Raw genomic sequence first — 13,036 nt, 5'->3', positions numbered from 1 at the left:
TTATAGGTAGATAGATAGATGGATAATTATGTATCTTTAATATGTCTTTAGTACTGGTGTTTTCCTTTTATATTCATTGGAATAACTTTCATTTCTCTAGATATTACAAGTGGAAGATTATAGATTTTAATAATTTGTTCTGGGCTATAATAGTATCAAAAGCTATAAACTGATGGAATTTACCTGTATCTCAGGAACTGTAATTCATTCAGTTTGCATTTTCATTTGTTGAAGGTTTTCTGTAATTTTCCTGAGATATGTCTTTCTGAAATAATTTCCTTACAAACTTTTTCTTAATAATTCCCATATATTTTATAATTTTGTTTTTTCCATAGTTGATGTAGAAAGTATTCCACAGTAGCAGAACCTACTCACTAAAACCTCATTCATTTTTAATGTCTGGAAACTTCTTGAAAATACTAACTAATTGGGTTAAAATATAAAATCTACAAAGAGCACCTGCAAACCTGTCTTCCACTCAGAGTTTTGCATATTTTCTCTCCTGTTATATAAATCTCTACTCGTAGAGAGCAAGCTCCACCACAAGGGACCTCAAGGGGACTAAGTGCTGGGATAGAGGACTCAGTGCTGTGACTCCAGCAATAGCCAAGAGAAGAAAATCAATTGAAACTGAACATGGGAAAAGATAAAGTAATACAAGATTTTTTGGGATGATTCTTTAAATTTTGTGTCTTTGAGCATGGAAGTTTATTGCCAGTTGTATTTCCTGTGGGGAATTCTAACCCACGAACTCCAATGTCAGAAGCTTCCACTGTTATTTTTCTCTGAGGTTTTATCAACCATGTTTGGTTTCCATCACACCTTTGCAATAGGCATTTATTAGCATGTCTGCACTGGGAAATTAGCCCACACTGTTTTCCCCCAGCAGTGTAACTCCTGGGCAGTTACTGACATTACTCCTCCTGAGATGCCACACTCTCTGCTCTGTGATTCTTGTGACCCATATTCCCTAATTCTGCTTGTATTTACCTTCTCTAGTCAGAGACTTTCATTGCTCTTATTTATTTCTCTTATTTTTTTCTTCATTCTCACTAGTAAATACTTGAGGTTCATTTAATTTCAGGGTGATTTTATTTGGTTTAATAAGACAGATATTATAAATCTTGTTATGTGCTCAAGATTGCTTTACTCTTGGAACATCTACCTATGTTGTATGTCAATACATACTGTGCTGTAGTCAATTCAAGAAAGAAGAAAAATTCTATGGTCATAACAATGCATGCAAGTACCAATGGCCCATATTCAAAAAAATCTGCACACACAAAAAAGACACTGAAACTTCTACAATTTGGTATGGGAAGATGACTTCCTTTGATGGATTTGAAGTAGAATGAGAGTAGAACACATCACTCCTCTTTGATAGAAGTGCACACATAAACATGGGGAAAAGAATATCATTTTTCCCTATGACAAAGCTCTTCATAAAATTATCATGACTGAAACAATGTTAATTAAAAGCATTGAGCTTCTCAATTTCACCTTGGTAACCAAAGGTAAGTATTATGGAAGAACTCTGTATGGAGCAGACTATGCTGTCTGCTTTTTTTCCATTTAAAGTTGAATAAAAATATAGCTGTAAATCTCATTGGTTTTCCTTATGATTTTGGAGGATATACTTTCAGAGATATGGGCAAATAGCAAATATCTTTATGATTGGAATTTCCTGTAGGATGCTCAGAAATATTGTGCACTGTGTTCCTGTGTAGTTATTTTTCAAGTAGTATAAAGAGGTAAGATAAGGGGAAAAGCATTGTAGATTATGATTATGAGGAAAATGTACAAATTAAAATGAATAGGGAAGAGTGCAGATATCTTTCCCATCTATAGGAATAATTCAATTTGTTCACCCTACTTGAAGGATTTCTGTGAACTACAAATGCTTGCACTTCTAAGTCAAAGTAAGTCCATAACTACAAAGCAAGCACTTTATTAGCACCAATCTGAGAGACTGTGAGAAGGGAATTAGAATTTCTTTCTTCACAAAGAGAGATTCATATGGGAGGGTTTGGCACTGAAAACGCTGGCTGTGTGTGCAGCAGAGATAAAGCAATATTTTGTCAGCATCGTGTACCTCTGCTCATCGCAGACACCATCTGCAAGAAACTGTCAGGATGGTGACATTCTTGGTAACACACTTTTATCTCCTCGTAGAGCAGAAGACTCGTTCTAATAAAGTGAAACTGAAATGCAGGGGAAACCCATGCCCCACACCTTGTCTATCTCTTCAGTGTCCTAATGAGCTGCAGGTCCTATGCTGTTTTCCTGGCTCCCAAGAAAGCTTAAAAAGGGACAGCGGAGCAGGGCACATGGTGTCTCAGGACTGAGTGACACTTTTCATGAGGTATGTAGCCCTGCATTCCTTACAGAAAATGGTTCTTCCTTAGACGATAAGGGGGATTGTAGCTCCATGGCAAAGCCTCGGGCTCACAGAAAACTTTCTTTTGTCCTGGACCAGGAGAGGTCATCCTACACATCCAGTGGTCCCAAGTTTAGGCTGCCAGATCCCTTGGTGCTGCTGTATCCAACCATCTTAATACATGTTTACTTTCTAGTTTCATCTCTCCATGTAGGAAATTCAGTCAGAAGAGTTCTAGTGACCATGATCCAAATTATAGTTTCCCCATCTTTATGGTTTTCATTTCTTTCTTAGGCCATGTTTGCAGTACGTAATGTTTGCCTTCCCTGTGTGGAGCTGTCAGATGCACATGACTCCCCTTCCCTCCTTTTTACATTCCCTCTCCCTCCCCCACCCCATCTCTTGATCCTCTTCCCCTTTGAGAAAGATCTATTTCCCTACTTCATATTATCTGTCTTTTATCTTGCTCTTTCTCTATATTTTGGGTTTCTCATATAAGAGAAACCATAGAATATTTAAGCTCTCTGACTTATTTCACTTAACATTATGGTCTCAAGGTGCATCCTTTTTTCCTATAAAAGACTCAAGTTTATTCTTCTTTATGGCAGAGTAATACTCCATTGTATATAAATACCACATTTTCTTTATCAATTTCCCTTAATGGACATTTAAGCTTCTTCCAAGATTTACTTCTTACAAGTTGTGCTGCTATGAAAGCAAAAGTGATTTTAAAGCAGAAATCAATGAAATGTAATTTTGATATATGGATTTTTATGTGTATAAAGAATGAGTCACAGTTCAGAAAATGATGATATTTTTGCTATTATTGTGAATTAGTGTTGAAAAACTGAGGAGTAGAAGACATAGTAACCTATACATGTGTAATACTGTGTGATGATTAGTCATAGCTATCAAAAGGAAGAAAAATGTAATAGCACTTATTTCAACTTAATTATTATGTTATATGAAAAGAGGAAAACATTTTTAAAACATTTTAGCATATTTGTGCTTTAGGAAGGGGAACAGCAGATTTGGGGGATGGAGTGGGGAACTGTGAGGGACAAAAGCATGAAGAAAGTCGGAAGATCATGGCTAATTCAGCATGAAGAGATCACCTGATCAACCACAAATGCTTCTATTCCTTTGGATCCATATGTAATACCATAATCAAAATACCAGCTTATATATGTTCATGACTTTTATTTCTGAACTTATCATTTATACGATAATGATACTTTCTGTTCTCTTAATATCTCTAAGAATCAAAGGCATTAATTTCTCTGAAAGAAGTACCAAATGTTTAATATTACAAAAATATTCATATTTTTAATTCTACATTAATAAACCATCCTACTAAATTAGATTGTATCAATTCACCATGCATGTGGAGAATTGTTATAATGTACTCTAAAATGAAACAATGTAGAAGTATGAGGAAGAATATCTAGCTTCTTATCAAAAAGAAGTGCCTGTGAGGTAGAATCTGCACTGTCCTGATGCCAGAAAAGGTTTCACTACCCACATTTAAACTCAGAATGGTCCATGATTTAAAGAAACAGAGAAAACTCATTGTTAAAGGGGACTGAAATCATCCCTGATGTGAGGTGTTGGATGTGTAATTTCTTTGCGTGGATCGTGAGAATAGCAGAGCAGTTGTGCATGTTTGGATGGGCGTGGCACCGGAACAATGGACATGTGGCACTTTAGGGATCTGAGTGACTGGGTATAGTGCGTGTTGGACAGGCAGAGTTATCAAGAGAAACCAGAGTGAGAGAGCACATAAGCTACTATTGGGATTAAGGAAGACGATGTATCATTTCTTAAACTTCCCAGACACTGAAGCCAGGGACAAAACAGAAATAATAATGTCAGATAAAACTTAGATCTGTCAGTAAATAAAAGAGTTCTAATGCAGCAAAACTAATAAAATATTTCACTCCATGTCTCTCTGGGACAGAAGAACTAAGATTAGTGGTTGGCATTTGTTGATTTTCAGCTGTATCCTGGAAATAGTACCATCATTTCAAGACATAAGACACTTTAATTCATGCTATAGCCTTTAGATTCCCCTTGGAATAGGTAGATATTACTACACACCCATTTTGGCACTTAGTATAACAGAGAGCAGTCTGTTCTTAACTGGTCAAGAAACAATGCTAAATGTGTATTAAATGTCAGAATCTCCCCAACATTGGCTGAAGCAATAATGCACCCTAATCTCTGGCATTTGTTATAACACTATATTTTTTGGTATTTGCATGCATGACAATGTTCTAAACAAAGAGACTCCTTCTTTGATCTGATATTCCAGAATGACATGTCTTCAGTCATCAAGGGCAGCACTGTTTGAGAAGAGCAGTATTATCAGCCACCTGACCCTCCACATTCAAGGCAGTAACCCCATCACTGATCTGAGCTACCTGGGCCAGTGCCTAGCCCTCAAGAGGCACAGAGCCCTGTGTTGACTCACAGGATTAAAGTGCAACATTTTCTAGTGATGAGCATTGTAAAGGCCCCTGGTGACTGATGTGCTTTCGTGTTCTGCCAAATTTGCTGTGAGTCAGGAACTGGATCACTTCATACTTTGGTGTGGCCATGGAAACACCTCCATTAAGCAGAGACTATTGGCTTACATTTATAATTTTTGAAAACTGCCAATGTTGTCTTTTGGGCAAAGCTAAAGATGAATTTAGGCATTGATCCTAACACAATTAGCCTTAGAAAGGAAGTCTTGACTCATTTAAAACTCCTAAATTGGTATTCTTTTCCAAGAATAACACTTATTCTTCCCCCTTCTAAAGTATTTTCTTCTTCTCTAGATGTTCCAAGTTAGATTTGGTGTAGTGCTCATCATCTCGTGGGTAATAGTTTGCTGCAGTGTGGCTCATTATGATCTTTCTGTGGTACAATTCCATTCTCTATGGCCCTGCTTCTACCTTTTGATAACAATCATTGCAAGTAAATTCAATTATTGTCTTTCTATCACTTAAAAGTGAATAGAAACCTCAAGAATTGTTTTCATATGTTATTTATGAACCCAGAGGTTGGGAGAAAACATTGAGAAACATGTGGTCTTAGGAAAAATACACCACAGATGATACAGTCTCACACTAATTCTCTGAACCTGAGACACCTTGAGCCAAAAACTTTCCCTCCAGATACACAGAGCAATAAGACACTATAAAGCTTTAAGCTGTAATAGTGTTTTACTCTTTGAAACACTACCTAGGCTGAGTGTAGATGCAAGAAAGAAGAAAAATACTACTTTCCTGATAACACAGACAAAGAACCGGGCCAGGGATTTAGCTCAGTAGTTCCACTGCCTGCCTTGAAAGTGCAAGGACCCGAGTTCGATTCCCAGTACCAAAAAAAAAAAAAAACAGACAAAGAAATGACTGAGAAACCCTAGATTCTTTCATATGAACTGAATAATAAGACACTAGAAATTCTATAACTGGGAAAGGGCATATTATTCCTTTGATAGATCTGAGGTAGACAGGAAATGGGTAGAAAGTTTCACTTCTAGTTGGTATGGGTGTAGTGAGAAACCATGAATGAATAATACTAATCCTAATAATGAATAGATAACACTAATACATTTCTTCTCTTATGACAAAGCTCTTTATAAAATTATTATGACTCACACGATAATTAAAAGCACTGACATTCTCCATTTTTACCATGGAAACCTGGGTAAGTACTATAGAAAAATTCAAAGTAGTGAGGACTATGTGTTTCTATCTCTTTCCAAGTTAATCATTAATTCAGCAACAATTTCAGAGCCTGGAAGTCTAATTTATGACTTTCTATGATAGAATTTTTGAAATATGGATTTTTATGTTCATAAAGAATGAGCCACAGTCAGTTGAGAAAGTGATGGTATTTTTGCTTTGGATAAGAACTAAAAGTGAGCAACTGGACAGTTTGATATTAAGACATAGAAAATTGTTTGTGTATAGTTTTATGCTTTTGTATTCATCACCATCAAAAGTAAGGGAAAGATGTGTGAACATTTATTTTAAGGTAATTATACTGTTATAGAAATATGTGTAACCACAAGTACATTTTTTAAAAATAGCCTGTATCCACTTCAGAGAAGGAAAATGGCAGATTAGGGATGGGCAACAGAGCACATGTCTGCCAGTGACTAGGATGGGAGGAAAGAACATCAGGGGTGATTCTATGTGAAGTAGTCTGAGTCCATGCTAAGCCCAAATGCTTCTGTTGCTTTGGGTCTGCATATAATTTTCATAATCTAAATAACAGGTCATGTATGTTTATGACTTTTTTCCTGAAATTATCATTATCATTGAGAAAAATAAAAAAGATATTTTTATTCTGATAATTTCTATCTCAGAATTAAAAAGTATTAATTTCTCTAAAAGAAATGATGAATTTTTCGTACTTTAATGAATGTATGGAAATATGAGCAATTCTAAAATGAATGTATTTTCCTATTATACATTATTATAAGCATACTGCCAAGCAAAATTGAGGTATGAGGAAATATCTAGTTTCCCACAGTTCATGTAAAAAAAGAGAGGAATGTTCCATGGAAACTGTCTCCATCATTATAGGTTAGAAAAGGTAATACTAGCACAAATTCAAATTCAGGGAGCTCTATGTCTTTGAAAAAGAGAGAGGACCCATTACTGATAGAGACTGGAATTCCTTCCAATACATGAATGTTACCTGTAGAATTTCTGTTCTGGAATCCCGACAGCAGAAGAGCAAGGGTTATGGCTTAGGTGAGTGTGGTGCCCAACCATGGACACAGGGTTCTTAGGGAATTTATGTGCCTCAGCACAGCATGTGGGCTGCTGAGCAGAGTAATCAGGAGAAACCAGAGTGTGAGAGCCTGTAAGTTACCATGGGCCTAACTGAGGACAACGGTGTAATTTCTACAACTTCCCAAGAAGCAGAAGCTCATGAGCAAAATAGAAATCATAATGGAAGGCACTAATTAAATGTCTGAGTAAATCAAAGAGTTCTAATGTCACAAGACTAACAAACTATGTCACTCCATGTCTCTCAGATACATTAACACTACGATTAGTGGCTGGTGTTTTTTATTTTCAGCTCCATTCCATTAATACTCACCATCATTTCAAGACACTATGTATAGAGGCCACTTGAATTCAGGCTGGTATCCTCAGAATCCTACTGGGGTGAGTAGATGCTTCTTGCATAGCCTTTATGACAGTGTAATAAGAGGGTATACTACTCTTCAATGGGCAAGAAGCAATGCTGAAACTTATTAAATGTCTGACTTCCCTAATCATTATTAAAACACTTATGTGGCCTAATCTCTAGCACTTGCCATAGGACCTAAAATCACTTGGATATTTTCATGCATGGAAACATTGTATGGAATCAGAGACTCATCCTATGATCTACTCTTCCAGGGCAACACATCGTCACACATCAAAAGTGTCATAGCTTGTGAAAAACAACATTATCAGCAACATCACTATGGACGTTCCAGACATGGAAACCAGTCATCCATCTGATCTACACCATGTGCATATTTCCATGAGTAAAGTGTGGTATTTTATAGGGGTAAGCATTTCAAAGGCCCTTTATATGAGGGTCATATATGAGGTGCTTTCTGTTCTCTCAAATTTGTTCTGTCAGGTGACTAGACCACCCAATAGTTTGTTGGGGTGATGGAAACACCCTTATGAGAGTCTTCTGACTCTTTAAATATAAAGAAAAATATATATACATATGATTTATGAAAAATACCAATGCTGTCATTTTGGAAATGCAGAACATTAACTTAGGCACTAATCTTAAGAAAATTTCCCTTGTAAGGGAGCCCAGAGTTATCAGAACCCGCTCATTGGTGAAGTAACTGTATCTAAGAGTTTCACCTGCTCCTCCTACCTGAAAGACACTTTTTCCTTCACTAGACGCTCCAACTGATGTTCGGTGTGGCCCTGAATGTCCTGTGGACAATAGTTATCTCCAATTCATCTCATTATGAACTTTCTGCAATACAACTGCACCCTGTATTGCCCTACGTATACCTTCTGGTACCACTCATTGTGAGTAAATACAAATAATATTTATTCCTGTACTACTTCAAACACAAATGTAGCCCTGAGGAATGATTCCATGGATTGTTTATGAACACAGAGTTTGGGAAGAACATTAGGAAACACTAAGTCTTAGTCAAAGTGAGCACAGGTGATGTATTTCCAGACTAATTAATTGACCTTTACTTTTATACAGTATGTCTCATCAGGAATTATGGCCATTGCAACTGAAAAGACAGAGAACACCAATGGGGTGAGTTTCCCTGTTGTTTAAAAAATCTACAGCACACAAAACCTACATCACCTCAACACCCTCAATGAACAGCACGACAGTTCTCAGGTCTCGCTGTGTTGTCAGGCCCCAAAGGGATTCCTTCCCAGCACCTCAGGTCATTTGTGTATTTCTGGCCCACAAGTATAATTTGCAAACAGTGCATAGAATCTTTTGTATTATTTTTTAAATTTTCAATTTTTCTTGTATGTTAAGAGAGTGCATGCACATCCACACTTGTGCAGCGATGTACCAGTCTCCAGAAGGCATGAGTGAGGATTTGGTTTTCTTTTTCTCTTGCAGATTCTTACCTGCATATATGCAAACTTTGTGAGCTGTCTGGCTGCACTGGCATTAACAATGATGCATGGTGCAAAATTGTTTGCATTGCCAGGGGCAATGGTTATATTTGCTGCAGATATCACATCTGTAAGTATTTCCAGATCCACATGTGCCATTTCTTGGCATTTATCCATATGTGCAAAGTAACTTGCAGACTTGTATACAGAGATGGCCAAAGACTGACCCTAAGTGAATAATTTTATGTGTGCAATGTTTCAATTTCTGAGACCATCAGATGAAGCTAAATAAACCTCTATTTAGGATGAAATAAATGGCATCCAGAAATACATTTAATAATTTTTGTTCTAGTCATCCTCAAAGTAAAAAGATAGAAATTCAAGGATTCTACTTCACTCAAAACCATGATTTGGAAAATTCAGTTTCCTTTTCAAGTCAGTCTTTGTTACCCCAACTCAGGGTGACACATGAGCCCCATGATTTGGACTCATTCCTGTGGGACTTAAGTGGATTCTCATGAAGTCTGATTCAGAAACATCAGTAAAGCTGGCTTTGGAGCTCAGCAGCCTTCTGTGGTCTTGGTTATAACAGAAAAAAAAACTGAATAAGAACAGCTCACTTCATTAACCTCATCCTTTCAGAGGATGGGACTGTTCCTTTGAGAGTACAGTCAGAGAGATGAGGTTCACAGGGAAAGGATGGAGTATTTGCTCCACAGTGTTTATTCCTGAGTAAAGAGCGACTGAAACTGTGCCTGTGCCTGAAAGATCTCTTCACAGTTCTCCTATTTCTCTCCTCCACATGGCTCACATTGGCATTCACCGTGGGTCTGAAGTTCATCCTCACACTGTTTGAGTGCATCTTCCCTATGATCCTGCTTCTAATTTCAAGCTAGGAAGAGTTATGAAAGTTTCCCTGAGTAAGTGCTTCTTATCTAGAGGGCTAGGGATAATCCCTGCCACTTCCTAGATAGCTTTTGTGTTTATTTAATGGATAGAGAACATGCTATTAAGCTTCTATTTCATGCTATTAATCTGAGTGAGGAACCCATACTGCTTGGCAGTCACACATGAGATTAGATTGGACACTAGATGAGGAACTTGAGGAGTGGGTTTAAATTCTCTATCAGAGAAAAAGAAAAGTAAAACCCAGGGAGATCTTAAAGTGTGAGGAGACCTAGGAAGCTGGGAATTTGCAGTACTATGTATTGATTTGCTGTTTGTCCTAATTCTCCACAACAGATATTCAGCTTATGATCGAAGGAGCTTGAACTCTCCATATCTGCATAGGATCGAGACAGAGATGGGGTGGGTGTCTTTCCCCACTAAGTGGTTTAATGCAATGCCTTTAGGAGTTTTCCTGGTCTTTTTCCACTGTGTCATCTGGGATACTCTTTTGTATATAATATGGAGGAGCTGAAGTCTCTCAAGAAAAATAATCATCATTGATTTGCTGATATTGACTTTTCTGAGGTTCCTACTCTACCCCAAATATGAACACCTTTGAGGATGGGTGCAGACACTCATGTGGTCACATATCCTTCTTACATAAAACTGAAATACATCAGGAAGTTTGTAGGTATTGAAGGACTCAGGTCTGTCCATGGGATTGTAATTTAGGACCAATGATTCATGCAAATTCTGGAAAAAACCATTCATTGTAATTATTGAAAGTATACTACATGATGTTTTAACCAAGCATGGTGGCTTATGCCTGTAATCGTACCACTCTGAAGGCTGAGTCAAGAGGATCTCACGTTTCAGCCCAGCCTAGGTAATTTAACAGTTTAGGAATAATATGTTTCAAAATAAAAAAAGTATTGCTTGAAATGGGTGACTGTGTAGTTCAACTGAATGCCCTATGTTCAATACCAGAAAAATGTATGATGAATGACAAAGCACTGAGGTCCATATATGTAGGAAATGATTACTACTATTAAGCAAATTACCATATCCTTCATACCACATAGTTTCCTTTTCTTTACACAAGAGCACCTGAAGTCAACTCTTCTGGGAAACTTCCAGAATGCAGTACCATATTCCTAACTCAAGTTCCCATCCTTACATCAAGTTTCTAGACTATGAAACTACAAAATTTCACCTTTGCACCATTTTAGCTGCATCTGAACTGCATATCCTTGGAAACCATAATTCTTCTCTCCATCTCTATGTTTTTATTTTTAGGATCCACATATACATGAGGTCCCACAGTGTTTTTCTGTGTGTGCCACATCTCAACTGGCTTAATGTTTACCAGTTTTATCCAAGCTACCATAAGTGGTGGCTTTCCTTTTCCTTTGCTGTGAAAAATATTTTATGGTATATAAGTGAAAATCTTATTCATCTCTCTATAGTGGATGTTAATAGTCTTTATATATGTTGCATATTGTTGATAATGCTGCTTTGGATATTGGAATAATGACATCTATACTTCATGCTGCCTTCATCTCTTTCAGTATAGCTAGAAGAGTAATAGCTGAGCAATGTGAGAGTTGTATTTTAAATTTTCTTTTATAATTTTCTTTGTTCATGATGGTTGCACAAGTTTACACATCTACATAATACGCATATTTCTTTGTTCTTCACAGTCTTCTCAGAACTTGTCCCTTTCTGATTTCTGATAATATGAATGATACATCTGAATAGTTGTGAGCCCATAGCTCATTGTGGAATTTACATTTTACTACTGATTAGCTTTCTTGAAAATCTTTTTTAATTCTTGTTGACTACCAGGATTCATCAGTTACAAAAAGTTATTCTAGGCCTTTAATACTTTTAAAGTAAATCTTTTTTCTCTTGCTTAGTTGTGTGAGATATCTATGTAGGTTTTTCATAAAGCCTCTGTGACATATATTTCCTCTGAATATTTTTCCAAAATTATTATTTCATTTTCTGGAATATGATCTTTGCTGTGAAGAGCTTTGTAGTGTGATGAAATCTCCTTGGATTAGCTTGGATTATATTGCATGGGCCTTAGATTTGACATCCACAATGTCAATGACAAAGCTAACATCAAGAAAATTTCTCATGTTTATTCTGGGACTTTTATGACTTCACATGGTATGTTTAGGTTGTTAATCTATTTTATGTTCAGTTTTGTGGCAGGAGTCACTAATTTCTGATTTTAAAACAAATGAGATTTATCCATGTGAATCAAGATTGTCTCCACAAGGGCAATCAGTCAATGAGATTCACCACTTCAGAAGAGTGAGACGGAAAAATAACACACACTCACCTCAATAGACACACAAAGAGCATTTGAAGCGATTCCCTGTACTTTTTTTAAATAAGAACTAAAAATAAATTAGGCACAAAAGATTATTTTTCCAGCCTAATAGAAGATATGTAAAAAAATGTAAAAAGTCCAGTTCACATCATTGTCAATGGGAAAAACAAAGATTTACAAACTGGTAGAAAGTGAGGCCTATTCTCACCATTCATGTTCACCAGAATCTAGATGTACTGGGAAGTGTAATCAGAAATGAAAAAATAAAGAGTAAAAAAGCATCCAAACAATAAAGGCAACAGTAATAGTGGCCCTGTTTATCCTTGACATTATCCTACAAGTGGAAACCCCCCCAAAAGCTGTAAAACACTTTTAAACTAGTAGATCAATTTGATAAAGTACTGGGACAGAAAATTAGAACAGAAGCTCAATGCATTACTTTATTTCAGTAATGATCTATGCTCAAAGGAAATCAAGAAAAAAGACCCTTCTATTACAGCACCAAAATTAATAACAGAGCTAAGAAAAAATTCAAACCATTAGGTGAAAGTTCTTTACTATGAAAACTCAAACATTATAGAAAAAATATACAAGGCATAAATAATAGAAAGGCATCTCATATTCATGAATGTACATTATTGATAGTTAAATTTCTCTATTATATATTCTGATACACAGATAAAAAGTATCTTCTATAAAAGTCTCAGGGGCCAGGGATTTAGCTCAGTGGTTCCAGCGCCTTGCAAGCGCAAAGTCCCGGGTTTGATCCCCAGTACCAAAAAAATAAGTCTCAATGGCCCTTTCCAGAGAAACAGAAAAAATATT

The 13,036-nt window shown here is 36.6% G+C and overlaps 1 protein-coding gene across 3 annotated transcripts; it reads left to right on the top strand.

Annotated features, from left to right (window-relative positions):
* The first annotated feature begins 2,222 nt into the window (after nucleotides 1-2,222).
* Nucleotides 2,223-10,818, top strand: LOC110346708 (uncharacterized). Of its 3 annotated transcripts, XM_087203602.1 has the most exons (7): nucleotides 2,231-2,362; nucleotides 7,783-7,936; nucleotides 8,290-8,424; nucleotides 8,612-8,668; nucleotides 8,990-9,115; nucleotides 9,822-9,905; nucleotides 10,228-10,815. In XM_087203602.1, exons 2-6 carry the CDS (start codon nucleotides 7,850-7,852, stop codon nucleotides 9,879-9,881), a joined length of 465 nt encoding a protein of 154 aa, XP_087059728.1. In that variant the 5' UTR covers nucleotides 2,231-2,362; nucleotides 7,783-7,849; the 3' UTR covers nucleotides 9,882-9,905; nucleotides 10,228-10,815. The 3 variants fall into 3 exon arrangements, with proteins under 3 accessions (XP_087059730.1, XP_087059728.1, XP_087059729.1); XM_087203603.1 differs by lacking the exon at nucleotides 9,822-9,905 and having other exon boundaries at nucleotides 2,242-2,362; nucleotides 10,228-10,818; XM_087203604.1 differs by lacking the exons at nucleotides 8,290-8,424; nucleotides 9,822-9,905 and having other exon boundaries at nucleotides 2,223-2,362; nucleotides 10,228-10,809.
* Nucleotides 10,819-13,036: the final 2,218 nt, after the last annotated feature.

This window comes from Heterocephalus glaber, unplaced genomic scaffold (assembly GCF_053883595.1).
Source record: "Heterocephalus glaber isolate CG9 unplaced genomic scaffold, H.glaber_assembly_v1.0 deba00001805, whole genome shotgun sequence".
Taxonomy (NCBI): domain Eukaryota; kingdom Metazoa; phylum Chordata; class Mammalia; order Rodentia; family Bathyergidae; genus Heterocephalus; species Heterocephalus glaber.
This window is presented reverse-complemented; position numbering and strand designations above follow the sequence as displayed.

Bases quoted from the DNA above. Each gene is read 5' to 3' on its own strand.
- LOC110346708 (XM_087203602.1), top strand. From the start codon at position 7,850: ATGGACGTTCCAGACATGGAAACCAGTCATCCATCTGATCTACACCAT. The intron at 8,669-8,989 runs GTGAGTTTCCCT...TTTCTCTTGCAG, and splicing joins AGACAGAGAACACCAATGGG to ATTCTTACCTGCATATATGC. The intron at 9,116-9,821 runs GTAAGTATTTCC...GTGGGTCTGAAG, and splicing joins TTGCTGCAGATATCACATCT to TTCATCCTCACACTGTTTGA.